This window comes from Moschus berezovskii, chromosome X (genome assembly GCF_049115385.1).
Source record: "Moschus berezovskii isolate FMDL1 chromosome X, NW_MosBer_1.0, whole genome shotgun sequence".
NCBI classification, from domain to species: domain Eukaryota; kingdom Metazoa; phylum Chordata; class Mammalia; order Artiodactyla; family Moschidae; genus Moschus; species Moschus berezovskii.
The window spans coordinates 967,799-995,310 of NC_142488.1; the positions used below are offsets into that span (position 1 = coordinate 967,799).

Consider the following 27,512-nt stretch of genomic DNA (forward strand, 5'->3'; position numbering starts at 1 on the left):
TCTGGCTGAGAAAGGCTTTATTGGAACCCTCGCCTGCCCAGCCACGAAGCAAAGAGGACCTCTCCGAGGCAGAGCGTTGGTTCATAGTTGGAGCTTTCCCCCAGCCCCTAATCCAGCAGGGCGTCCCCAGAAACAGGGCGTGAGGTACGGCGTGGTCAGCGGACACCAAGGTGTGCTTGCCGGGGATCAGGGCGGAAAAGGGCAGGGGAGTCCCTGTGGTGGGGGGTGGAAGCTGAAGCGCCCATGTGGGCCCTGAGTCTGTGGAGCTGAGCATTAGAGATGGCTGGGAAAGAGAGAGTGTACCCCCCCAGTGGGGCTGGGGCGGCCCACGGCAGGACACCAGCTCAGGGCGGGTTCTGGGCTTCCTCCCGCAACAGCATGGCTCACCACGGTCCCTGGCGGTTGAAATGCTGCTGCTGGAAATAACTGATCACCCTGATACAGGGGGATGCATTGGTCACCCCCGTGTATGAGGCTGAATCTTGGCTTCCCAAACAGCTGTATACGTCCTCACCCCCAGAACCTGAGGACCTGGCCTTGTTTGGACAGAGGTTCTCTGCAGAGCTGATGGAGTGAAGGGTCTGGGATGAGGGCCTCCTGGATGGGGGTGGCGCTAAACCCAAGGACAGGGTCCTTATGAGACACAGAAGGGGAGAGACACGGACGCAGAGGAGAAGCCACGTGGAGACGGAGGCGGAGACGGGAGGGAGGCGGCCACCAGCCCAGGGACGGACGCCCGGAGCCCCCAGAAGCCAGAAGAGGCGGGGAGGACCCTCCCCTGGAGACTCTGCAGGGAGCCCAGCCCTGGGACACCCTGACTTCAGACGTCTGGTCTCCAGGCCTGGGGGAGGACAGATGTCTGTGGTTTTAATCCCACAGTCTGTGGTCATTTGTTATGGCTGCACCCAGACAATTAATACACCTGTCCCCCGCATATGAAGGGCCCAGAGAGTGTTCCGTCCACCCAGTGACTCATCATGACTGGTGATTAGTGGGCATGTGGCTTTGGGGCCAGTTGCACCGCTGATCGTACAAGGACAGGAGGGGGTGGGGTGACAGGGATTTTCAGGCTGTGTGCTCATCAGAGACAGAAGGCGTGAGCAGAAGCCCCAGGGGTCCCCCGTAAGCTCTCTCACCCGCTTCACCAGCCTGATGGAATCTCCGAGCGCGATCCGTCCTGGGCTCGCTCCCCAGCGTCCAGCTTGCAGGGTCAGTAGAGACGCGCTGGCCGTCCACCCAGGCTGCTCATAGGCTGGTGAAGCCAAAGCTGAGATAGCCGGGGTCCCTCCGAGCCAGACCGGCCCGGAAGGAAGATGTGCTCCCAGGAGGGCGAGGGCTACCGTCTCCTGAAGGAATACGCCAACGGCTTCATGGTCTCCCAGGTAGGGAGAGGCCCCGCTGGCTGGGCTTCTGTTGCGGGAGGTGAGCAGGACGTCTGAGGATGGGTCTCCTCCGGGGGGCACGAGGCTGTGCTGGAACTCTGCGAGTGTCCACGGGCAGAAGCTTGGCCATCGGGGCCTGGGGCCCTTCTAGGGATGTGTTGCCCCTCACGGAGTGGCGTCTCAGGACGCCATTTGTAGGGGCTTCCCTGGGGGCTCATTTGGTGAAGCATCTCCCTGCAACGCAGGAGGTCCAGGTTCCACCCCTGGGTCGGGAAGACCCCCTGGAGGAGGAAATGGCAACCCACTCAGGATTCTTGCCTGGAGAATTCCACGGACAGAGGGGCCTGGCGGTCTACAGTCCGTGGGGTCGCAGAGAGTCAGACACGACTGAGTGACTAACCCTTTTTATACTGTTAGTGAAACAGGAATGCATGCAATCTTACTAGAATAAAACTTAATATAAACCGAGCATTAAGAAATAGCATCTCAGTAGAACAAAGGTGAATCCAAACGTTGGGAATAAAACTTAATAGAACCTCAGCAGAACAACAGACTTAGTAAAATCTTGGATGTGTTGGGGGGCTGGGATTGAGTCATATACACCGTTGATCGTGTGTATAAAACAGGACTAATGAGAACCTGCTGTACAGCTCAGGGAACTTACTCAGAGTTTTGTGGTGACCTACATGGGAAGGAAATCCAAAGAGAGAGGGGACATATGTACAAACGATAGCTGATTCCCTTTGCTGTCCAGCAGAAACTGACACAACATCGTAAAGCTACTGCTGTAAAATTAACTTTAAATAGTTCAATAGAACAAGAGTGAATCCAGTGTTAAGAGAATACATGTAAATACAGCCCGAGTGGAACGGGAGACTGTGTAAAACTCAATCAATAGAACGGCCTCCCTGGGGGCACAGTCACTCAGGCTCTGCGTTCCCGACGCGGGGGCCCCGGGTTCAACCCCCGGTCATGGAGCTAGACCCCACGTGCCACGACTGAGACCTGCTGGAGACTAATACATATAAGTAAAGATAATGTAAAAACTCAGTTTTATTCAGAATAAAATCTGAATACAACCTTAGTAGGATGAGTTCCAAACATGTCACTCAGACAAGAGGGATTGCAACTTTACTATCATAAGAGTTAATACAGCCTCCGTAGAAACGCCAACGCCGTATTAATTGGATAACACTTAATGCGACCTCAGTAGGACAACTGATAAAATCTTGATAGAACGAGAGCACACCCAACTTTCAGAGGATAAAACATACTACAGCCTTACACAATAAGAGTCAATACCCCGTTAACAGGACCACAGTCACATGGAATAGTGGTTCATAAAATCTTCACACATAGAGAGTGAATGAAACCTGAATACAGGGGCTTATACCATCATAGCAGGGTGAGTGTTACTCAGTCGTGTCCGACTCTGCAACCCCACGGACTGCAGCCCTCCAGGCTCCTCTGTCCCATGGGACAGGCAAGAGCACTGGAGTGGGTTGCCATTTCCTCCTCCAGGGGATCTTCCCGACCCAGGGATCGAACTGGGGCCTCCTGCATTGTCAGGCAGGTTCTTTACTGTCTGAGCCATCAGGGAAGCCCCAGATGCGCTTGTCTGCTGAAACCCGGGAACAGAAAGTGAATAAAACCTGAATATAGGCGCTTGTATAATCATCGCAGGGTAAGAGGCCGTGCCAACTCCACAGAACAAGAATCAGCACAACTTTTAACAGGGTGAGAACTGATTCCGTGTTAATAGAATATGGCTGAATACAACCTTCGTACAAGGAGAGTTAATAAAATGCTAATAGAAAAAAATATGAATGCACTCCTAGTGGACTGTTCATGACATCTCAATAGAACAAGAGTGACTCCAACTTAACATAATTGGAGTTAATATTAAGCTCACTGCAAGAGCTGATACCATCTTAAGAGGATAAAGCTTAATGCGATCTTAACACAGTAAGACTTCGAGTGACCTATTAAGGACAACAACTAATAGAAGCTTAAGAAGAGTAGATACACTCTTAACAGAATAAGAGTTAATACAGTCTTAACGGAGCAGGAATGGATACGGTCTTTTAATTAATGTAAACACTTAATTTTATATTGGTGTGTAGCCGATTAACAATGTTGTGATCGTTTCAGGGGGACAGCAAAGGGACTCAGCTATACACACACATGCATCCATTCTCCCCCAAACTCCCCTCCCATCCAGGCTGCCACGTGACATTGAGTAGAGGTCCCTGTGCTGGACAGCAGGTCCTTGCTGGTTCTCCATGTTAAACACAGCAGTGTGTCCATGTCCATCCCAGACTCCCTGACCATCCTTTCCCCCATCAACCATGAGTTCATTGTCTAAGTCTGTGAGTCTCTTTCTGTTCTGTAAGTTCATTTGTGTCATTTCTTTACAGATCCCACAAGTAAGGGATGCCGTATGGTATTTCTCCTTCTGTCTGACTCACCCTCCTGAGAGTGTGAGTCTTCTGAGAACTAAAGCTGACTCTGGCTTCATTGCCCCGAGGTTCTCTTTGCTGCCTGTGAGCTGGGGGTGTTTGAGCTCCTGGCCGAGGCCCCGGAGCCTCTGGACTCAGCGGCAGTGTCTGCACGTCTGGGCGCCAGTCCCTGGGGGACAGAGCTGCTGCTGGATGCCTGTGTGTCCCTGAAGCTGCTGCAAGCGGACATGAGGGGAGGAAAAGGTAAGCACCCTGGCCCTTTGGAAGAAGGTGCTTTCAAGGCGCACCCTCAGCAGTTTTCCGTGTCGTTGTTTTTTCTTTTTCTGGAAAGAGCCACAGAGTAAGTATTCTCAGCCTGGTGGGCCGGCCACGGGGTCTCTGCAGATGACACTCATCTCTGCCTTTGGAGCATCAGAGCTCCTGGAGACAGACAGGTGTGCGGGGCTGAGTCCTAATAAAACTTTATTGGCCAGAATGTGGGGGGGAACAAGGATCCAATAAAGGCTTATTTACTAAACAGGTGCTGGAACAGAGTTCCAATAAAGCTTTATTGACAAAACAGGTGCTGGAACAGAGTTCCAATAAAGCTTTATTGACAAAACAGGTGGTGGAAGAGGGTTCCAGTAAAGGTTTATTGGCCAGGCAGGTGGTAGAACATGGTTCCAATAAAGCTTTATTAGCCAGACAGGTGGTAGAACAAGGTTCCAATAAAGCTTTATTGGCCATACAGGTGATTGAACAAGGTTCCAATAAAGCTTTATTGGCCATACAGGTGATTGAACAAGGTTCCAACAAAGATTTATTGAGCAAACAGGTGCCTGAACAGGGTTCCAGTAAAGTTTTTTGGTCAGACAGGTGGTGGAACATGGTTCCCATAAAGCTTTATTGGCCAGAGAGGTGGTGGAACAGAGTTCCTATACAGGTTTATTGACCAGAAAGGTGGTGGAACAGGATTCCAAGAAAGCTTTATTGACTAAACAGGTTGTGGAACAAGGTTCCAATAAAGCTTTATTGGCCAGAGAGGTGATTGAACAAGATTCCAATAATGATTTATTGACCAAACAGGTGCTGGAACAGGGTTCCAAGAAAGCTTTGTTATCAACACAGGTGGTGGAACAGGGTTCGAATAAAGGTTTATTGACAAAACAGGTGGTGGAACAACATTCCAATAAAGCCTTGTTGACTAGAAACAGGTGGTAGACAGGGTTCCAATAAAGATTTATTGGTAGACAGGTGGTGAAACAGCGTTGCAATAAAGCTTTATAGACCAGACAGGCGGTGAAACAGAGTTACAATAAAGCTTTTTAGCAGAACCAGTGACAGAACAAGGTTCCAATAAAGCTTTATTGGCAAAAACAGATGGCCAAAACCGGGTACCAAACTCGAGTTGTCATTTGCTGACTGTGGATCAGGAAGTTTCCAGAGGCTGGTGTTTGCACTGAAACCCTGATGAAATATCCAAGGAACAAGACAGAAATGTGACCGAATAGTTCAGTTCAGTTCGGTTCAGTCGCTCAGTTGTGTCCGACTCTCTGCGACCCCATGAATCACAGCACGACCGAATAGTTACACAGGAGTAATATTTCCATCATGCTCAACTGCTTCTTTTCAAGGGTTGCCCTTTTGTGTTAAGATCATAGTCTTGTTTTGGTGTTGAAGCTGCTTTTCTCTTACAGAAGATGGTCCTTGCCAGTTTTTACTTTTAATGCCCTTTCTTTGCAAAATTAAAAGTTCAGTTCAGTTAAGTCACTCAGTCGTGTCCGACTCTCTGCGACCCCATGAATCACAGCACACCAGGCCTCCCTGTCCATCACCAACTCCCAGAGTTCACTCAAACTCACGTCCATCGAGTCGGTGATGCCATCCAGCCATCTCATTCTCTGTTGTCCCCGTCTCCTCCTACACCCAATCGCTCCCAGCATCAGAGTCTTTTCCAGTGAGTCAACTCGTCGCATGAGGTGGCCAAAGTATTGGAGTTTCAGCTTTAGCATCAGTCCTTCCAATGAACACCCAGGGTTGATCTCCTTTAGAATGGACTGGTTGGATCTCCTTGCAGTCCAAGGGACTCTCAAGAGTCTTCTCCAGCACCACAGTTCAAAAGCATCAATTCTTCGGCGATCAGCTTTCTTCACAGTCCTACTCTCACATCCACACATGACCACGGGAAAAATCATAGCCTTGACTAGACGGACCTTGGTTGGCAAAGTAATGTCTCTGCTTTTTAATATGCTGTCTAGGCTGGTCATAACTTTCCTTCCAAGGAGTAAGCGTCTTTTAATTTCCTGGCTGCAATCAGCATCCGCAGTGATTTTGGAGCCCCCCAAAATAAAGTCTGACACTGTTTCCCCATCTATTTCCCATGAAGTGATGGGACCAGATGCCATGATCTTCATAGGAAGGCCTATCTCAGTCACTCAGGCTTTTTTTTTTTTAAAGAATCTTGCAAGTCTGTGAAATTGCAAAGTGTAGGGACCACTGCCTGACAGAACAGCAGTGGGTGGGCAATGGTAGGGGTGGGTGATGGGCTTTCTACTTGACGCAAGGACTTGTGTCCCCGTTGGATTTACGGGGTGCAAACAGCAAGGGTGCGTTAACTTGAACAGGAAGACGTTGTTTGCGGGTTGACGGTACTCAGATGGCCGCGGGCTTGGGAATCAAGCAGTCACACTCCATGAGTAAGCTTTGCAACCCCGTCCCCGCCCCCCCCCCCCCACTGGCAGTGTTGACCTCGAACCCCCAGCCTGGGCTGTGGTCTGGCCAGGACACACCTGCGGAGGATGGCGGACGTTCCAGGGGAAACTCCTGGGGGCGGGAGGAGCCTGATGTACCTGCAGACCCTCGGGTAGGCACGTCGGGATGTGGGCTAACTTGCCGGCCGGGGGAGGCTGGGATGCTCGGCTCAGAGACCAGGATACGGGACCTCCTGCTGCAGCTCTGTCTGCCTGGGGACCCCTTGGAGCCCCGCAAGCATTCGGCAGGTACATACTGGGTAGAAACAGTGAGCGGATAGAGTTCAGTCCAGTCGCCCTGTCCTGTCCGACTCTTTGCGACCCCATGGACTGCAGCACGCCAGGCCTGCCTGTCCATCACCAGCTCCTGGAGTTTACTCAAACTCGTTTCCATAGAGTCGGTGATGCCATCCAACCATCTCATCCTCTGCCGTCCCCTTCTCCTCCCGCCTTCAATCTTTCCCAGCATCAGGGTCTTTTCCGGGGAGCCAGTTCTTCACATCAGGTGGCCAAAGGATTGCAGCCCCATGGACGTGTATTACACGTAGTCCATGGAGTCGCAAAGAGTCGGAGGCGACTGAGGGAACAGCACTTGGGTTCGCTGGCCCTCTCCATTTGTCCCATCGGATCTTTCCGTGGGACTTACCAAAGCCGAAGGCAGCAGGCAGGACACGCAGCCCCTGCGCCACAGGTCAGCCGGTCCTTCAGGACGAGGGTCCAGCTATCGGGGTTCTGACGGTCCCAGGCGAGAATCATGTTTCCAATCAGGAAGTTGCCAGCATCACTGTTGACATCTTGGCGATGCCTGGGTGTCTAACTTATTTTTTTTCCCCCTCTGTTCTGTTTGTTTTCAGCTGTGTATGCAAACACGGAGCTCGCCAGCACCTACCTGGTCAGAGGCAGCCCCAGGTCCCAGCGGGACATGCTCCTGTACACGGGCAGGACCACTTATGTCTGCTGGCGCCACCTGGCCGAGGCGGTCAGGTGCGTGTCAGTCGCGCCCCTGAGTCTCCAGGGCTGCCTGCGGGCTGGTTTCAGGGCGTCCCAGGAACCAACATATTAGGTTTCTTATAGCACGGGTCTCCAAACTCCCGGACCTAATGGCTGATGATATGAGGTGGAGCTGTTGGAACAGGAATAGAAATACAGGGAATAGTCGCTGGAAGGACTGACGCTGGAGCTGAAGCTCCAACACTTTGCCTACCTGATGTGGAAAACTGACCGACTGGAAAAGCCCCTGATGCTGGGAGGGACTGGGGGCGGGAGGAGAAGGATGAGACGGTTGGATGGCATCACCGCCTCGATGGGCATGAGTTTGAGCCAGCTCCGGGAGTTGGTGATGGACAGGGAGGCCTGGCGTGCTGCAGTCCGTGGGGTTGCAAAGAGTCGGACACGATGGGGCGACTGAACTGGATGGAACTGCAAACTGGAAAATGATTCCTGGGTCGTCCTGGGTTACTCGTTTCCGGCGCAGGCCGTCTGTGGTGCCAGGGAAAGGTCTGTGAGCACAAGGGTGCGTGAACGGAGTGCGGTGAGGCCTCAGGGCCCGAGTGACGGTCTCCTGCTTGTTTTTAGGGAAGGGAGGAACCAGTATCCGCAAGCCTTCGGGATCCCATCCGAGGAGCTCTTCTCTGCCATCTACAGGTCCTGCTGCCCGCCCTCTCCCATAGCGTCCTGCTTGAGGATTAAAGTTGTGTATTTCTCATTGACGGATAATCACTTTGCGGGATTGTGTGGGTTTCTCCCAGACATCCGCATGAATCCGCCATCCATTTACCCGTGTCCCCTCCCTCCTGAACGTCCCTCCCACCTCCCAGCCCACCCCACCCCACCCCTCAGGTGGTCCCAGAGCCCCGGTTTGAGCCCCCTGGGTCATCCCGCAAACTCCCAGCGGCTATCTACGTCACACATGCTGACGTACGTTTCCATGTTCCTCTCTCCGCGCCTCCCACGTTCTCCTTCTCCCTACCTCCCCGGCTCCGTAAGTCTGTCCTGTTACGTCTGCATCTCCACTGATGCCCTGCAAAGACGTTCGTGAGTACCGTCTTGCTAGATTCCATATGTATGCGTCAGTATACGATGTTTGTTTTTCTGACTTGCTTCCCTCCGTGTAACAGGCTCCAGGTTCATCCCCCTCATTAGAACGGACTCAAAGGCGCTCCTTTTCGTGGCTGAGTAATATTCCATTGTATATATGTACCACGAGTTCTTGATCCATTCGCCTGTCGATGGGCATCTAGGTGGCCTGAAATGTTACGGCAGCAGTGTTGATTTACAATGTTCTGTTAATTTCCGCGCTACAGGAAAGGGATTCAGTTCTGCAAAGATACTCATGATTTCACTGTGTAACAGCTGACGAAGATCCCACCCTATACATGTACCACATCTTCTTTCTCGTTTCCTCTGTGGATGGACATTGAGGTTGCTTCCGTGTCTTTGCTGTTGTCAATAGTGCTGTGATGAGCCCTGGGGAGCGCGTGTCTTTTCTAATTATCATTGTCTCAGGTATTTGCCCCAGCAGCAGGATCACAGGCTCGTACGATAGCTCTGTCTCTAGTTTTTCAAGAACATTCCACACTGTTTTCCATAATACCCGCACAGGTACACATTCCCACCGAAACTGCAGAGGGCTCCTTTCTCTCCGTGAGCTCTCCAACATTTAATCTTTGTAGAGTCTTTGATCATGGCACTTCTGACCGTTGCGAGATGATACACCTGTTGTAGGTTTCATTTCTGTTTCCCTAAATATTCAGTGGCTTCCCTGGTGGCTCAGCTGGCAAAGAATCTACCTGCAATGTTGGGAGACCTGGGTTCGATCCCTGGGTTGGGAAGATCCCCTGGAGAAGGAATAGGCTTCCCACACCTCCAGTATTGTTGGGCTTCCCTGGTGGCTCAGCTGGTAAAGAATCCACCTGCAATGCGGGAGACCTGGGTTCGATCCCTGGGTTGGGAAGATCCCCTGGAGAAGGGAAAGGCTACCTACTCCAGTATTCTCGCCTGGAGAATCCCATGGACTATATAGTCCTTGGGGTTGCAAAGAGTGGGACAAGACTGAGCGCCTTTCACACATAAGTTTCTTTACTCCGTTTCAGAGTCAGGCTCTGTTGTGTTAATTAGTTTCTTTGCGTGAATACCTGGAACCCCCCGTCATGGTTATATGATGTCTGTCTTTCTGTGACTTCCGTCACTTGGCACGGCAGTCACTCGGTCCATCCACACCGTTGGCAGTGGCGTTATTCCGTTCCGCTCTGCGGGTGAGCCGTATTCCTGTACGGAGGCCTACCACTCTGCCTTCATTTTCTTATCAATGAACGTTTTGGCGGATTCGGTGTCTTGGCCATTGTCTATCGGGCTGCCCCGAAAACAGGAAGGCGTGTGTCATTTTGAAATGTGATTCTTTTCTGGATCTGAGCCCACAAGTGGGATTACTGGATCGTACGGTTTCCGGATGCTTGAGTTTTGTAAGGAACCTCCGTGCTGTCTTCCACATTTGCTGCACCAGTTTAGTTTCCCGCCAAGAGTGCAGGAGGATTCCGCTTTTCGTCTGCCCTTTGCAGCACTTAATCTTCGTAGATCTTTCCGAAGATGGCCATTCTGACCTGTTCGAAGGGATGTGTCATTGCACTTTTGATTTGCTTCTCTCTTATAATTACTGCTGCTGACCATCTTTTTATGTGCCTGATGCCAACCTGTACGCCTTCTAGGACGAGATACCCATTTTGATCTTTGGCATCTTTTTTTTTCCTTCTTCTTGGGTTGTCTGCGTTTGTTATATTGAAATGCGTGAGCTCTTTATAAGTTTTGGAGTTGAATTTCTTGTGAGTGTCTTTATCTGCAAATACTTTTTTTTTGCAGTCTGAACACTGTCTGTTTCTTTCGTTCAGGGCTTTCTTTGCTGTGCCAATGCTCTTCAGGCCGATGAGGTCCTGTTTTCTTTTTGTTGATTATTCATGACACTAACATATATAGTTCAGTGCAGTCACTCAGTGGTGTCTAACTCTTTGTGACCCCACGGACTGCAGCACGCCAGGCCTCCCTGTCCATCAGCAACTCCCAGAGCTTGCTCAAACTCATGTCCATGGAGTCGGTGATGCCATCCAACCATCTCACCCTCTGTCGTCCCCTTCTCCTCCTGCCCCCAATCTTTCCTAGTATCAGGCTCTTTTCCAATGAGTCAGTTCTTCCCATCAGGTGGCCAAAGTATTGCAGTTTCAGCTTTAGCATCAGCCCTTCCAATGAACACCCAGGATTGATCTCCTTTAGAATGGACTGGTTGGATCTGCTTGCAGTTCAAGGGACTCTCAAGAGTCTTCTCCAGCATCACAGTTCAAAAGCATCAATTCTTCTGCGATCAGCTTTCTTTATGGTGGAACTCTCACGTCCATACATAGCTGCTGTCACCAATTTACATTTCCAGCTTCAGAAGAGAAGGGTTCCCTTTTCTCCACAGCCTCTCCAGCATTTAATGTCTGAGGGTTTTTGACAGTGGCCCTTCTATTCGGTGTAAGGTGACTTGTTGCACCCATTTCCCTAAAATTTAGCCTGTTGGACATTGTTTCATGTGATTTTTTTCTTAAAGCGTGTGAGCTACAGGTCCCTCTTAAACTTGGCTTTGTGCATCTCCGCCCTGCTTTTGAACTCTTGGCCGCTGACCACCCCTAGGAGACTTCTGGAAGGCGATGGTTGTTTTACAGCCCTGCAGACCTTGGGAATGTCAAGTGCCCTGCATGGCTTTTAAGGTCGCTGTTGCGAGAACGGCCACAAGTACGCAGCATTTCTTCACGCGTCACTCGCTAGTTTTTCTTTTCTTGTATTCGGATTGTTATTTTACACTGGAAAGTGAAAGTGCTAGTCGCTCAGTCCTGTCCAACTCTCTGCGACCCCAGGGACTGCAGCCCACCAGGCTCCTCTGTCCATGGGGATTCTCCGGGCAAGGATACTGCAGTGGGTTGCCACTCACTTCTCCAGGGCATCTTCCCGACCCAGGGATGGAACCCAGGTCTTTTGGGATCTTCCTGACTCCAGGATCGAACCTTGTGGGTCCCCCGCACTGCAGGCGGATTCTCTACCATCTGAGCCACCAGGGAAGCCCGTCTTTATATAGCGGAGCAGAGTTGATTTCCCGTGTTGCGTTAGTTTCAGGGGCTACGGGGACTCGATGCGTTTATATACACAGACATTGGTCTATTCTGTCTCTGGCTCCCTTTCCCATCTAGGTAATTAGCGTCTGTCCAGCAGAGTTCCCTGCGGTGTTCGGCCGGTGTTTTTGATCATCACATCCTACGTACGAACTGGAATACGTACATTGCAAACTCTTAAATCACCCCATCCCCAGAACAGCACGTGCGTGTGTGTGTGTGTCTGTGTGTGTGTGTGTGTGTGACATTTACAGGTAGCTTTTCTGAGTTTCAGTGTCTGGCCCTGTTGTGTAATTAGTTCATTCGCATGAATATCTAGAATCCAGGGGTCGGTGACCTCTCAGGACCTTTGTGTACCCATCTCTGACTTCCTTCCCTCCCCGAGTGTGACAATCACCCGGTAGATGGGTGCCACTCGTATTGGCCTTATTCCGTCGGGCTGTGTGGCTGAGTCGTGTTCCCGGGGAGAGAGAGGCGGACCCCACCCTGTCTTCGCTTTCCCGTCGACAGGCATTTTGGTCGATGCGGTTTCGTGGCCTTTGTCAGTCACGCTGTCCTGAAGACAGGGGTGCGTGTGTCATTTCGAATTGTGATGTTTGTCTGGCTCTCAGCCCAGGAGTGGGACTGCCGGATCGTACGTTTTCTGGGTGGTTGGTGTTGTAAGGAGGCTCCATGCTGCTTTCCACAGTTCCTGCCCTGATTAATTCCCTAGCAAAAGTGCAGGAGGAGTCCCTGTGTTCCCTCCGCCCTGTGTTAGCAGTCATTCTTCGTAGAACAGTCTCAACGATGGTCACGCCGACCGGTGTGAGGAGATAGTTAGCGACGCTGAGCGACTTTTCGTGAGTGGAATGGCCCTCCGTATGCCTTCTTGGAAGGAATATGTATTTTCATGTTTGGACCCTTTTTAGCTCTGATTTTTTCGTGGCTTTGGTATGGAGACGTGTGAGCTATTTGTAGCAATCAGAGGTGAATTTCTTGTGGGGATCTTGGTAAGAAAAATATTTTTTTTCCATTCTGAGAGTCTCGTTATCGTTTTGGATGTCGTTAGTTGTGAAAATGCTTTTAAGGTCTGTGCCCACAGGCTCTTTTCTTATTTTTGGTTCGCTGTTCGTTTTCCCTGTGATGGATCCAAACGAACTTCTTACGATTGTTCAAGAGGGTTGTCAAGTGAAAATTGCTCAGTCGTGTCCGACTCTTTGCGACCCCATGGACGGCAGCACGCCAGGCCTCCCTGTCCATCACCAACTCCTGGAGCTTGCTCAAACTCATGCTCATCCAGTCGCTGATGGCATCCAACCATCTCATCCTCTGTCTTTCCCTTCTCCTCCCGCCTCAATTTAATGACAGTAAACACAGCTTTTATATTTGTCATTACAAAGCCCAGCCACGAGGCGGCAGCATGTGTCCATAAGCTGTTGTTTTCCTCCTGTTGTTTGTAGTGGAAATTTTAGTTTACATTGGAGAACACTTCATTTGCCCAATGTTGTGTGTGTTTCAAGCGTACAGGAACTTGGATTCCGTTATACGCAGATGTTTGTCTCTTCTTTATTTTTCTGCCATATAGGTGATTAGAGTGTGTTCAGTAGACGCTATTTTGCTATTTGGTAGGTCATTTCTCATCATCTGTTTGATGGTGGCTCAGAGGCTGCCGTCTGTGGGGTCACACAGAGTCGGACACGACTGAAGTGACTTAGCAGCAGCAGCAGCAGCAGAGGGTAAAGCGTCTGCCTGCAATGCAGGAGACCTGGGTTCGATCCCTGGGTCAGGAAGATCCCCTGGAGAAGGAAATGGCAACCCACTCCAGCACTCTTGCCTGGAAAATCCCATGGACAGAGAAGCCTGGTAGACTACAGTCCATGGGATTGCAAAGAGTCGGACACGACTGAGCGACTTCAGTTCACTTTCACTTGATTATATTAATCTGGTGGCTCGGTGGATAAAAAAATCTGCCTGCAATGCGGGAGATGAGGGTTTGATCCCTGGGTCAGGAAGATGCCCTGGAGGAGGGCATGGCAACCCACTGCAGTATCCTTGCCTGGGGAATCCCACGGACAGAGGAACCTGGTGGGCTACACTCCACGCAAAGAGTCGGACACCCCTGAGCCACTCAGCATGAACAAGTATGTGTGTTATTAGAAAACTCTTAAAAGATCCCTCATCACTAAAAAGTTGTTTTTTTAAGCATAAGTTTCTTTTCTCTGTTCCAACGTCTGTTTCTATTGGGTAAAGCAGTTCGTTTGTATCCATTTTTAGGTTCCAGCCACAGGTGGTCTCCTACGATAGTTACTTCGCCCTGTTTCCCTTGCTTCTCTAGGTCTGATCATCTCTGCTTCCTTCTCTCAGACTGGACACGGCGTTCTCCCCTGCTCGTTCATGGCTGAGTTAATGGTGTCTGTGTGGCCCACCCTCTGTACCCGTTCACCTGTCCCGAACACTGGGGCTGTCTCCGTGTCCTAGTTATTTTCCTGGCACGGCTGTAATCTCCCGAGTGTACCTATGTTTTGGAAAACCTGGGGTTTCTCTGGATCTGTGCCCATGGTCGGGGTGACCGTGTCCTAAGATGCTTCTCTGTTTAGTTTTTGAAAGGACCTCCATACTCTTCCACCTCATGCATGGGACCGTTTCCCATTCCCAGCGACAGTGCAGGAAGGCTCCCTTTCCTCCACACCCTTTCCAGCGTTTATTTTGAGAGATTTGGTGAGATGCCCGTTCTCACAAGATGGGCAAGGTGTGTGCTGATAAGATACCTCAGCGGACTTTTACGTGGCCTCTCTCTAATAAGTGATGCTTAGCACGTTTTCACGTCCCTAATGCGACCTCTCTGCCTTCTCGGAAGACATCCCCGTTTTCATCTGTGTCCCCTGTGTTTCTTTGTGTGTGGAGCTGCACAAGCTGTTTCTGTGTTTCGGACACGAGTGTCTGACTCTTTGTGGCCCCGTGGAATATACGGTCCATGAAATTCTCCATGGAGTTGGTTGCCATGCTCTTCTCCAGGGGATCTTCCCAACCCAGGGATCGAACCCAGGTCTCCCGCATTGCAGGCAGATTCTTTACCAGCTGAGCCACCAGGGAAGCCCCATTATTCTAAGGGGTGGATGTCAAAATGTGTCCCACGTGTATTTCCCCCAGGAATTTCCCAGCACCTGTCCTTCCATCCACTGTTTGCAGATTCTGTTATACTCAGTACAGCTGGTTTCCTTCTCCTTTTATGGCTGAGTCGTATTCCACGGGGCATGTGCACTGCGTCTCCTTTATGTGTTCCTCTGGCGATGGACAGCTCGGTGGCTTCCACATCTTGAATATTGTGACTAGTGTTGCTATGATCATCGAGGTGCACGGATCTTTTCAAATTATCATTTTCTCCAAGTATATGCCTCGAAGTGAGATTGCTGGGCCGTCAAATCAGTTCAGTCGCTCAGTCGTGTCTGACTCTCTGCAACCCCATGAATCACAGCACGCCAGGCCTCCCTGTCCATCGCCAACTCCCGGAATTCACTCAAACTCAAGTCCATCGAGTCGGTGATGCCATCCAGCCATCTCATTCTCTGTCGTCCCCGTCTGCTCCCGCCCCCAATCCCTCCCAGCATCAGAGTCTTTTCCAGTGAGTCAACTCGTCTCGTGAGGTGGCTAAAGTATTGCAGTTTCAGCTTTAGCATCAGTCCTTCCAATGAACACCCAGGACTGATCTCCCTTAGAATGGACTGGTTGGATCTCCTTGCAGTCCAAGGGACTCTCAAGAGTCTTCTCCAGCACCACAGTTCAAAAGCATCCATTCTTCGGCGATCAGCCTTCTTCACAGTCCAACTCTCACATCCATACATGACCACGGGAAAAACCATAGCCTTGACTAGGTTGGCAAAGTAATGTCTCTGCTTTTTAATATACTATTTAGGTTGGTCATAACTTTCCTTCCAAGGAGTAAGTGTCTTTTAATTTCATGGCTGCAATCAGCATCTGCAGTGAATTTGGAGCCCCCCAAAAATAAAGTCTGACATTGTTTCCACTGTTTTTCCATCTATTTCCTATGAAGTGATGGGACCAGATGCCACGATCTTTGTTTCCTGAATGTTGAGCTTCAAGCCAACCTTTTCACTCTCCTCTTTCACTTTCATCAAGAGGCCTTTGAGTTCCCCTTCACTTTCTGCCATAAGGGTGGTGTCATATGCGTATCTGAGGTTATTGATATTTCTCCCAGCAATCTTGATTCCAGCTGGTGCTTCTTCCAGCCCAGCGTTCCTCATGATGTACTCTGCATATAAGTTAATTAAGCAAGGTGACAATATACAGCCTTGACGTCCTCCTTTTCGTGTTTGGAACCAGTCTGTCGTTCCCTTCCCTAATATTTGACTGTGTTGAGATCATTTCGTGTGATTTGTGTTTAATGAGTGCAAGTTAAAGGTACCTGTTGACGTTGGCTTCGTGATCATCTGCCCAGTTCTGAGTTCTTGTTCGCTGACCACCCCTAGGAGACTTCTAGGCGGGCAGCGGCTCTTCGCTTCCAGCCCTGCTGCTGCTGCTGCTGCTAAGTCACTTCAGTCGTGTCCGACTCTGTGTGACCCCATAGACGGAAGCCCACCAGGCTCCCCCGTCCCTGGGATTCTCCAGGCAAGAACACTGGAGTGGGTTGCCATTTCCTTCTCCAACGTGTGAAAGTGAAGTCGCTCAGTCGTGTCCGACCTTTAGCGACCCCACGGACTGCAGCCTACCAGGCTCCTCCATCCATGGGATTTTCTAGGCAAGAGTACTGGAGTGGCTTGCCATTGCCTTCTCCTCCAGCCCTGCAGAGCTTGGGAATATTAAGTGCCCGTCAACACCGCTTTTATAGTCGCTGTTACCAAACACGGCCACAGGGTGGCAGCATCACTCCATGCGGTCCTTTTGCTTTCGTCCACTTCGTTCTTGCCCTGTTTTTTTATATGGGAGTTCAGTTCACAACGTTGTTTATTTCAGGAGTACAGGAACTTGGTTCAGCGAGATACAGACATTTGTATATTCTTTTTTTCGTTTCCTTTTCCTATATAAGGTGAATACTGTGTGTTCGCTAGGCTGCCCCATGCTAGTCCATAGGCCCATTTTCATCATGTGTGACATATATATTCGTGCCTGGGGAAAATCCCACGGACAGAGCAGCCTGGCGGGCAGTGGTCCCATCGGGTCACAAAGACTCAGGCACGACTGAAGCCCGTGAGTGTGTTTGCCCAAACTGTATGTGTTATTCGCCAGCTCAATCTTTCCTTTCTCCCTAACATTTTTTTTTTTTTTTATATTCATTAGTTGGTCTTCAAAGTTTAGCTCTTTCCTGGTGGCTCAGATCGTAAAGAATCCACATGCAATGGTGGAGATCTGTGTTCACACTCTGGGTCAGGAAGATCCCCTGGAGGAGGACATGGCAACCCCACTCCAGTATTCTTGTCTGGAGAATTCCATGGACAGAGGAGCCTGGTGGGCTACAGTCTGTGGGGTTGCAAAGAGTCAGACAAGACTGAGCGACTAATGCTTTCTAAGCTTGTGAGTGTATTTGAATTGGTGAAATTGTTGATTTGCATATTTCTAGAACATACCTGTCGATGGTATAGAATCTGTCTTTCTCTCTCTGACCTCCTTTCCTTAGTATGATAATAACTTGGTCCATCCGTACTTCTCTCAATGGCATTACTCCATTCTTTTTCTTGGCTGAGTAATATTCCAGTGGAAAACTTAGGCACTCGTTTGATCCGTCCAGAATGGGCAAGGAAATCCTTTTTATTTTGTGAGGCGTGGAGGCTGTGGAAAGAGACACGCCTGGGGCTTTGCTGGAAGCTGTAGCGTCAGCTGTGGGTGATTCATCAGATGACGTAGGACAGCACAGGGGTCAGACCGTGCTGGTAACCTCGTGACGCCGTGTCAGACGATGCTGATGGCTTCTTGACTGTCTGCAGTGTGTGAGGGCTTTTCCCCTTGGTGGGCCAGGAGATGCACAAAGGATTAAGGGGAGAGGGTGGTCCCTGCTGCGGGTCCTGAGACCTGGGGCCTGCTCTGCACCCCGTTATTCTTCCCTGCCTCCCTACCTCCCCACTGACTCCAAAACCACAGAGCAGCCTCTGCAGAGGGTGAGGGGAGAGAGGCGGCCCCCAGGAGACCCTCCCCGCACCCTCCCCGCCCACCCTGCTGTGTCCTCGGCTCCTTCTCATCTCTGTCCCCTCCCCAGACCCTCCTCCGCCCTCCTCCAGGGACCCAGCTCCCCCTGTGCTCGTCTCCACCTCCCTGAATCCCCGTCATGCCCAGCGCCCTCCCCCAGCCTGTTTGGACACCCCCCCCATCCCGGCCTCCCGCATTGCACAGCGGACCCGGTGGCCTGGCGTTCCACCCCTTTGCTCAGCTCAGGGCCCCCCGGGTCGTGGCTCAGGGCGATACCCACCGGACTCCGCACGGTTCTCACGGGCTCATCCCGTCGTGTTCCAGGTCCGAGGGTGAAAGGCTGCTGTTCATGCAGGGCCTGCAGGACGTGTGGAGGCTGGAGGGGGCAAGGGTGCTGGCCGCCTTCGACCTGTCCCCCTTCCCGCTCATCTGCGACCTCGGGGGTGAGTGTCTGCTCCTTGGAGCTGTGTTTGGAACTCTGTAGACCCTAGGGCTTCCCCGCTGGCTCGGATGGTAAGCAATCTGCCTGCCAATGCAGGAGACGTGAGTTTGATCCCTGGGTGGGGAAGATTCCCCTGGAGGAGGGCATGGCAACCCACTCTAGTATGCTTGCCTGGAGAATCCAGTGGACAGAGGAGCCTGGGGCTACAGTCCACAGGGTCACAGAGACTCAGACACGTCTGAAGTGACTTAGCACGCACGGACACAGTGTTGAACAGATTTCCTGGGGCCGTACGGTAGGAACGTGTCAAGTACCAGTGTGACTCATAGTAGCGTGTCCATGTCCGTCCCAGGCTCCTCATTTATCCCTCCCCTCTCTCCCCTTTGGGAACCGTGTGTTTCTTTCCCGTGTCTGAGAGTCTATTTCTGGTTTGTGCATGAGTTCACTTGTATCACATTTTAGGTTCCGCGTATGAGTGACGTCACGTGATGTTTGTGTTTCTCTGTCTGACGAACTTCTCTTCCTACGATCATCTCTCGGTCCATCCACACTGCGGCAAATGGCATCGTTTTGTTCTTTTTCATGGCTGCGTAATATTCCACCGTATACGTACCACATCTTGTTTAGCCATTCCTCTGTCGATGGACTTTTGCTGCTGCTGCTAAGTTGCTTCAGTTGTGTCCAACTCTGTGCGACCCCATAGACAGCAGCCCACCAGGCTCCCCCATCCCTGGGATTCTCCAGGCAAGAACACTGGAGTGGGTTGCCATTGCCTTCTCCAGTGCGTTAAAGTGAAAAGTGAAAGTGAAGTCGCTCAGTCGTGTCTGACTCTTAGCGACCCCATGGACCTTTAGGTTGAAGTTATTTAGTAAAAGCAGATTCCCTGACTGTGGGATGTTCATGCTGCTGGCATCTGGAGGGAGGTCCGCATTTCTCACTCTGGTATCCCCCGGAAACGTCTCCCACAGGGAGACATGGGCACGTCTGCCCGTAGCATCTGCTTGGCTGCTTAGCATCTTCCTCTGCCTGGCCGTTGTCCGTCCTTGGGCGGACAAACAGCCTGGCATGAGGGGAAGCTGTCAGGTCAGAGTCTACGTGGAAGCTTGGCGTGTGGGTTGGTCCAGCCGGGACGGTGCCTTAGATGCAGGGCTTTGAAGGTGAGCCTGTCACCATGGAGACCAGACTGTGGGTACCGCCCAGGTGTGCGGGCTGTCACAGTCCATATCCTCTTGCAGGCGGTTCTGGGGCCCTGGCCAAGGCATGCGTGTCCCTGTACCCGGGATGTCGGGTCATCGTGTTCGACATGCCAGCAGTGGTGCAGATGGCAAAGAGACACTTCTCAGCCTCGGAGGACGACCGGATCAGCTTCCATGAAGGTGGGTGTCTGGAACACGGTCTGTGTCCACGGGGAAACAGATGGGTCCTGGCAGGCTGGGGAGATGGAGACAGTGGGTGCTCAGCGTGGCCTTCTGGATCGTCCAAATACGCCCCCTTAAGATGGAGCTTCCAGGGGGCTCGGTGGGAAAGAATCCGCCTGCCAGGGCAGAAGACGCGAGAGACGCAGCTTCGATCCCCGGGTCGGGAAGATCCCCTGGAGAAAGAAACGGCAGCCCACTCCAGTATTCTTGCCTGGAGAATCCCCGTGGACAGAGGAGCCTGGCGGGCTGCAGTCCACGGGGTCGCAAAAGAGTCGGACACGACCGAGCACACAGGCGTTTAAACCTAGAACTGTGATGCAGGATGGATGGAAAAATGTGGGACGGTATTGTTTTCTTGCAGTTAATTCTCTGCTGAGGGTTTCGCTGGGTTCAATGTGTCTCCTCACCCAGAGTTTGTAAACAGGACTTTAGGAAACAAGGTGTTTGCAGAGGTGATGGAGTGAAGGGTCTGAGATGAGGTTCCTCCCGGATGGGGGTGGCCCTAAACCCAGGGACAGGGTCCTTATGAGACACACAAGGGGAAACACACGGACACGAGGAGAAGCCACGTGGAGACGGGAGGGAGGCGGCCACCAGCCCAGGGACGGACGCCCGGAGCCCCCAGAAGCCGGAAGAGGCGGGGAGGACCCTCCCCTGGAGCCTCTGCAGGGAGCTCAACCCTGGGACACCCTGACCTCAGACGACTGGTCTCCATGGCTGGGGGAGGACGGGTGTCCTGGTCTCTGGGCATTTCTTACGGCCGTCCCGGCAAACTCACGTAGGTATTTACAACCAGCTCAGGTGCGAATGGCAATCAGGGATGTGGGTGGAAGGCAAGGTGAGGGGACACTTAATGACGGAGAAGGCAGAGACATCTCAGACATCCCAAGGCTCAGAAACCACAGCAGCTTTGAGGACCGCTGCAAGGCACTTGTGGTTGCCTTGGAAACGTGGGGAGCGGTTCCCAGCTGCGGGCCGTCACTTAGGTACCACGGTCTGACCTGCAGACACCCTGTACCTCCGTGTGCAGATGCAACTGGCTGTTCATGCTTCTTTTTCTCTGCTGGCTCACGGGGAAGACACCAGGTCGGGGTCCCATTTCTGTCCACTCTGAGATCTGCTACTGCTGCTGCTGCTGCTAAGTTACTTCAGTTCAGTTCAGTTCAGTTGCTCAGTCGTGTCCGACTCTTTGCGACCCCATGAATCACAGCACGCCAGGCCTCCCTGTCCATCACCAACTCCCGGAGTTCACTCAAACTCATGTCCATTGAGTCGGTGATGTCATCCAGCCATCTCATTCTCTGTCGTCCCCTTCTCCTCCCGCCCCCAATCCCTCCCAGCATCAGAGTGTTTTCCAGTGAGTCAACTCTTCGCATGAGGTGGCCAAAGTATTGGAGTTTTAGCTTTAGCATCAGTCTTTCCAATGAACACCCAGGATTGATCTCCTTTAGAATGGACTGGTTGGATCTCCTTGCAGTCCAAGAGACTCTCAAGAGTCCAACACCGCAGTTCAAAAGTAGACTCCCTATTATTATTATTTTGGCCGTGGGCTGCAGCTTGTGGGATCTTAGTTCCCTGACCTGGGATTGAACCTGTTTTCTTGGTAATGAAAGCACGGAGTCCTAGCCACTGGACAACAGGGGAATCAATTCTTTATTTTTTAAAAACTTTCACCTCCAAGTTCATGGCATCCCAAGGGACAGGCCACCAGCATTCCATCCAGGGCCGTATGTGGTGGTGGTGGTGGGGACTCTGACTGACCCGGGTGAAGGGTCATCTCCTTTCCAATGACTCTGTGTCCGACAGGCAGATTTCATGGTGACCAGAATGTGCCAGACTGTGTCCTTGAAGGACTGGATGCTGCCTTTATTTAAAATTCTGAAATGTAGACCATCAGGAAGTGTTCTTTTTTTGGGGGTGGGGTGGGGAATGGGCAGCTTTATGTTGGATTTTTTTACACCATTGAATTAAAATACACCTAATCTGAATGACTGAGTTTGGGGAGCCCCCTTAGATTTTGTGCTGAGAAGGGGGACCTCAGCGTGATCTGAACCCTAGTTCCCATGTCTAGGACATCTTCTGGGAGACAACACGCAACATTTGTCTTAGCTTTGTGCATCACCTGGGAAATGGGACGAAGAAGGAGCCTTTGGGGGACTGCCCTGGTGGTCCAGCGGCTAAGACTGTGAGCTTCCAGTGCAGGGAGCTAAGATCCGGCATGCTGCCAGACCCAGTGCAAGAAAGAAAGAAAGCGGCGGGCGAGGGAAGGCTGAGAAAGGGAAAAAAAGAAGAAAGAAAAAGAAAAGAGAAAGCAGGAAAGACACTACAGGTCCCGTTGGTTTTTAAAAAAAAAAGTAGAAAGAAAAGCAGGCTTTGCAAGCTGGGAAAACTAGATGGAAGTGAAATTTAAAGTGTTAGTCGCTCAGTCGTGTTCAACTCTTTGCAACGCACGGACTGTAGCCTGCCAGGCTCCTCTGTCCATGGGGATTCTCCAGTCAAGAATGCTGGAGTGGGTTGCCATTCCCTTCTCCAGGGGAATCTTCCCAACCCAGGGATCAAACTCCGGTCTCCTGCCTTGGCAGGCTGATTCTTGACCATCTGAGCCACCTGGGAAGCCCAGGAAGGTTGGGGACCACTGCTTTAAGGATGCTATTTACACGAGACTTTGTGAAATCAAGTAAAAATAAAACCATCGTCCAGAGCTGATGCGGAAAGGGGGCCTAAAGGGAATGTTCAGAATTGTCTCATGGTCACAGAGACATCTTCTGTTTCAGGAGGTTCAGCAGCTGGGGGGATCTGGGGACAGGTCCGTGTGTACAAGTGACCCGGCCTCACTGGGCACGGGTGTCCTCACGTGGAATTGACAGGCAGGCTGACAAGAGGCCCCCGCCTCCGTGTTGCAGGGGATTTCTTCAAAGACCCGCTCCCGGAGGCGGACCTGTATATCCTGGCCAGGATCCTGCATGACTGGACCGACGCCAGGTGCCGCCACCTGCTGCAGAGAGTCTATCGGGCCTGCAGGGCAGGTAGGTGGTGGGGCTGTGGGGCGCTGGGCGGGGGTCAGCTCGGGGCAGAGGTACAGGTGTCCCGACGCCACGAGGGCTCGGGAGGCCCGTCGCGGGGCGCACACGCGCCTCTGTGTGAGGAGGTCGGAGCTCCGGCCAGCCTCTGGAGGCTGCCTGCCTTTTCAAGACATCACGGCGTCACGGGCTCGCTCATATCATCTGTTTTTCTCCACTCTCTTTCATCCCCCCACCCACCGAAGTTGCGATTCTCAAAGTGCGGTGTCATTTTCAGAAGTGAGGTCATTCGTGGAGGGTTGTGTCTAGACCCCTTCTGTGGGGGCAGCTCTTGGAAGTGTGTTGAACAAAAGTGAATTATTTATGTTTCAAATAGTGACGTTACTTGACGGTGACTTGAGGTTTTTGTTTTTTGACTTTGTGTTTGTGTAGAGGGACGTTTGAAACCTTGGTCCTTTGAATTTAGTTTTACTGATTCATTTCTTTAGCTGTGCTGGGCCTTAGCCACGGCCCTGGAGATCTTCCATCTTCGTCGTGGGATCCGGGATCTTTCGTTGTGGCTTGCAAACTCTTCAGTGTGGCAGGCGGGGTCTAGTTTCCTGACCAGGCGTGGAACCCGGGTCTCCTGCTTTGAGAGCACAGAGTCTTAGCCAGTGGACCTCTAAGGAAGTTCTTCATTGGACCCTAATATCATCATCATTATTACTATTTGTTCGCCTTGTTCTGGTCCATACCTGATATCATTCGAAAGGAGCAGAAAGCAAGGTTAGCACACACAGGAAACCTGCCAAGGAACGGATATATATGTATCCGTAGCCTGGAGAATCCCATGGACAGAGGAGCCTGGCAGGCTGCAGTCCCTGGGGTCACACAGAGTCAGACACGACTCAGGCGATTGAGCACACAGCCACGCACGGCTGATTCCCTTTGCTGTGTGGCAGAAACGAACGCAACATTGTAAAGAAGCTATACATCCGTAAAAAATTAGTTTAAAGAAGAAAAAGGAACCTGGAGGGCGACGGTCCACGGGGTCGCAAAGAGTCAGACACGACTGAGTGACTTCACTCACATATATAACCCATAAAGCATGTTATATCTACATTTGAAATATATATATATTAAGCATTTACTTTAAAATCATAAATGAATAAATGGATGTCAAGAATATAAAATAATAGTTATATAATTTGTGTTATTTTTGGATATCCTTAAAAATAAATATCATGAAAAATGGTAAAATGTAAAAAGTTTTAATATTAAAGTACTATATATTTACACTAACACTATATTTGTGTATGTAGTTACCTCATGGGACGTGAAAGTCCCTCAGTCGTGCCCAACTCTTTGCAACCCCCGTGGACTATACAGTCCATGGAGTTCTCCAGGCCATAATCCTGGAGTGGGTAGCCTTTTCCTTCTCCAGGGGATCTTCTCAACCCAGGGATCAAACCCAGGGTCTCCCGCATTGCAGGAGGATTCTTTACCAGCTGAGCCACCAGGGAAGCCCAAGAATCCTGGAGTGGGTAGCCTGTCCCTTCTCTAGGGGAATTTTTCCGACCCAGGACTCGAACTTGGGTCTCCCACATTGCAGGCGGATTCTTTACTAACTGAGCTGCCAGGGACACCCATGTGTATATGGGTACGTATGTCCTACTGATGGTCAGCCCTACTGGGTCTGCATCGCTGCAAATTACCACCAGTAATGCACGGATCTTACTTTGATGTCCGCGGGAGGGAGCGTGGGCATTCCTAGCCACGAGATCCATTGTCCAACAAGGACCCAGGACTTGGTGACTTTTCAAGGAAGCCAGGAGAACACGGCTTAGGATGTGGCATTCGGTCTGAGAATCGGGTACGGAATGAAATGGGTCAGAACGTGTATAAGGTTTACTTCGATCCCTTGATTGGCACACTCGCCTTTGAGCTTTCAGAGAAAACGACGTGACACAGCGCTTTGTGGATTTGTTCCTAAGCGATGACGTTGGAAAGTAAGAAAGAACGGTCACGTGTGGTTTCCCGGGTGTGCATTCCAAATGACGCCTTTTGAGTATTGATGGTTCTTTTCCCCGCCTCCCTCCCACCTCCGCCTCGGTCTTCGCATGGTTTCTCATCAGCCTCTGTTTGTCCCCTCTTCTGTTTGTCATAAGGACCCTGTCCTTGCGTGGCAACCCTCCCCAGTATTCTTGGCTGGAGAGCCCCGTGGACATAAGGAGCCTGGTGGTGCTCTGGTCCATGGGGCTGGAAAGAGTCAGACATGACTGAAGCGCCTAAGCACGCGCCGGGTCACACCCCGTGTAGCCAGGGAGGGGTGGATGCTGTGTGTAGACACAGCCCTGCTAAATCGCGTGCACTGTCCAGCACCTATGGGCCACGGTGGCCTCTAGAGCTGGGAGGGAAGAGCGGATGATGGGTGTGTGTCCTGGGTCAGGGTCTGTCCTGTGGGGGGTCCTAGGTCAGCGTCTGTCCCACAGGAGGTCCTAGGTCAGGGTCTGTCCCATGGGGGTCCTAGGTCAGGGACTGTCCTGTGGGGGTCCTAGGTCAGGGTCTGTCCCACAGGAGGTCCTAGGTCAGGGTCTGTCCCATGGGGGGCCTAGGTCAGGGACTGTCCTGTGGGGGTCCTAGGTCAGGGTCTGTCCCACAGGAGGTCCTAGGTCAGGGTTTGTCCTGTGGGGGATCCTAGGTCAGGGACTGTCCCGTGGGGGTCCTAGGTCAGGGTTTGTCCCGTGGGTGGTCCTGGGTCAGGGTCTGTCCAGCATGAGGTGCTAGATTAGGGTCTGTCCTGCAGGGGTGTTCTAGATTAGGGTCTGTCCCACAGGAGGTTCTAGGTTAGGGTCTGTCCCGTGGGGGGTTCCTAGATTAGGGTCCGTCTTGCAGGGGAGGGTGGGAGATGCCCGGTGCTGTGGCTAACCTGGGAGGCGGGGGTGTGGGCAGGAAGCCAGGCGAGGAGAGAGTGGACAGCGGGTCCTGGGGCCGGGCTGACCCTCGCTCAACCCCTCACCCTCCCCGCGGCAGGTGGCGGCATCCTGGTCATCGAGAGCCTGCTGGACGCGGACGGGCGGGGCCCGCTGGCCACGCTGCTGTGCTCGCTGAACATGCTGGTGCAGACGGAGGGCCGCGAGCGGACCCCCGGCCAGTACCGCGCGCTCCTGGCCCCCGCCGGCTTCCGAGACGTGCGGTGCCGGAGGACCGGGGGCCCCTACGATGCTGTCTTGGCCAGGAAGTGACCCCTGCCGTGTGTGGCCCCCCCCGTCGTGACGCAGCCCCTGCAATGAGCAGACGGTGCCACTCACATTTCTCTCTTGTCTTCTCTTCCCCGTTTTCCCCTTTTGTATATTTCAGACTTTTCCTGGTTTTCTGCCCTGCTGAGGGATATGAGGTTCATGCCCGCGGATGGTCACTTTGCGTTTTGGCTTACTTTCTTTCATTATCCTTATTTTCATTTGATTTCAGTCCGTTCTATTTTGCTTCCTTCCTGTGATGGAGTGAAGGGTCTGAGATGAGCTTCCCCCTGGATGGGGGTGGCCCTAAACACCAGGAACAGGGTCCTTATGAGACGCAGAACAGGAGAGACACGGACACAGAGGAGAAGCCACGTGAGACGGAGGCAGAGCTGGGAGGGAGGCGGCCTCCAGCCCAGGGACGGACGCCCGGAGCCCTCAGAAGCCGCAAGAGGCGGGAAGGACCCTCCCCTGGAGCCTCTGCAGGGAGCTCAGCCCTGGGACCCTTGACTTCAGACGTCTGGTCTCCAGGGCTGGGGGAGGATGGATGTCTGTGGTTTTAAGTCATGATCCCATTTGATGTTGTTTGTTTTGGGCAACCCAGGACAGTCACACACAAGGAAATGGATAGACAGTGGCCACATCTCAAACTGTTTACGTTTGAAAAAGCAGAAAAGAGCTGCTGGTGTGTTTTGCACCGTAGAGTCCAACAGGTCTGCAATGAGACTTTTACTATCTACTCCTGTAGCAACTTTCCGAGAGACAATAAAAAGTGTCATTAACCAACATCGCGGTGCTGCGTGTCATGTCTGATACCCGGAAGCCTGTGCCTCTGACCCGCGACACCCGTTTTGTTCACCTCCCACCCCTCACCTGTGGCAACAAGCTGTCTGTATCTATGAGGTTGTCTCCAAGGTAGCCATTCCCCCCCCAGGGGATCTTCCAAGGTAGCCAGCCATTCCCTCCTCCAGGGGATCTTCCAAGATAGCCATTCCCTCCCCCAGGGGATCTTCCAAGGTAGCCATTCCCTCCCCCAGGGGATCTTCCAAGGTAGCCATTCCCTCCCCCAGGGGATCTTCCAAGGTAGCCGTTCCCTCCCCCAGGGGATCTTCCAAGGTAGCCATTCCCTCCCCCAGGGGATCTTCCAAGATAGCCAGCCATTCCTTCCTCCAGGGGATCTTCCAAGGTAGCCATTCCCTCCCCCAGGGGATCTTCCAAGGTAGCCATTCCCTCCCCCAGGGGATCTTCCAAGGTAGCCATTCCCTCCCCCAGGGGATCTTCCAAGATAGCCGTACCCTCCCCCAGGGGATCTTCCAAGGTAGCCGTACCCTCCCCCAGGGGATCTTCCAAGGTAGCCATTCCCTCCTCCAGGGGATCTTCCAAGGTAGCCATTCCCTCCCCCAGGGGATCTTCCAAGATAGCCAGCCATTCCTTCCTCCAGGGGATCTTCCAAGGTAGCCATTCCCTCCCCCAGGGGATCTTCCAAGGTAGCCAGCCATTCCCTCCTCCAGGGGATCTTCCAAGGTAGCCATTCCCTCCCCCAGGGGATCTTCCAAGGTAGCCATTCCCTCCCTCAGGGGATCTTCCAA

General features: G+C 52.1%; 1 protein-coding gene across 1 annotated transcript; it reads left to right on the forward strand.

Annotated features, from left to right (window-relative positions):
* Positions 1-880: 880 nt before the first annotated feature.
* LOC129535155 (acetylserotonin O-methyltransferase) lies at positions 881-26,679 on the forward strand. Its single transcript, XM_055393775.2, has 8 exons — positions 881-1,382; positions 3,910-4,084; positions 7,425-7,554; positions 8,146-8,214; positions 18,150-18,268; positions 19,503-19,643; positions 22,589-22,711; positions 25,718-26,679. Exons 1-8 carry the CDS (start codon positions 1,314-1,316, stop codon positions 25,927-25,929), a joined length of 1,038 nt encoding a protein of 345 aa, XP_055249750.2. The 5' UTR covers positions 881-1,313; the 3' UTR covers positions 25,930-26,679.
* Positions 26,680-27,512: the final 833 nt, after the last annotated feature.

Bases quoted from the DNA above. Each gene is read 5' to 3' on its own strand.
- LOC129535155 (XM_055393775.2), top strand. From the start codon at position 1,314: ATGTGCTCCCAGGAGGGCGAGGGCTACCGTCTCCTGAAGGAATACGCC. The intron at 1,383-3,909 runs GTAGGGAGAGGC...CATTGCCCCGAG, and splicing joins ACGGCTTCATGGTCTCCCAG to GTTCTCTTTGCTGCCTGTGA. The intron at 7,555-8,145 runs GTGCGTGTCAGT...GCTTGTTTTTAG, and splicing joins CACCTGGCCGAGGCGGTCAG to GGAAGGGAGGAACCAGTATC.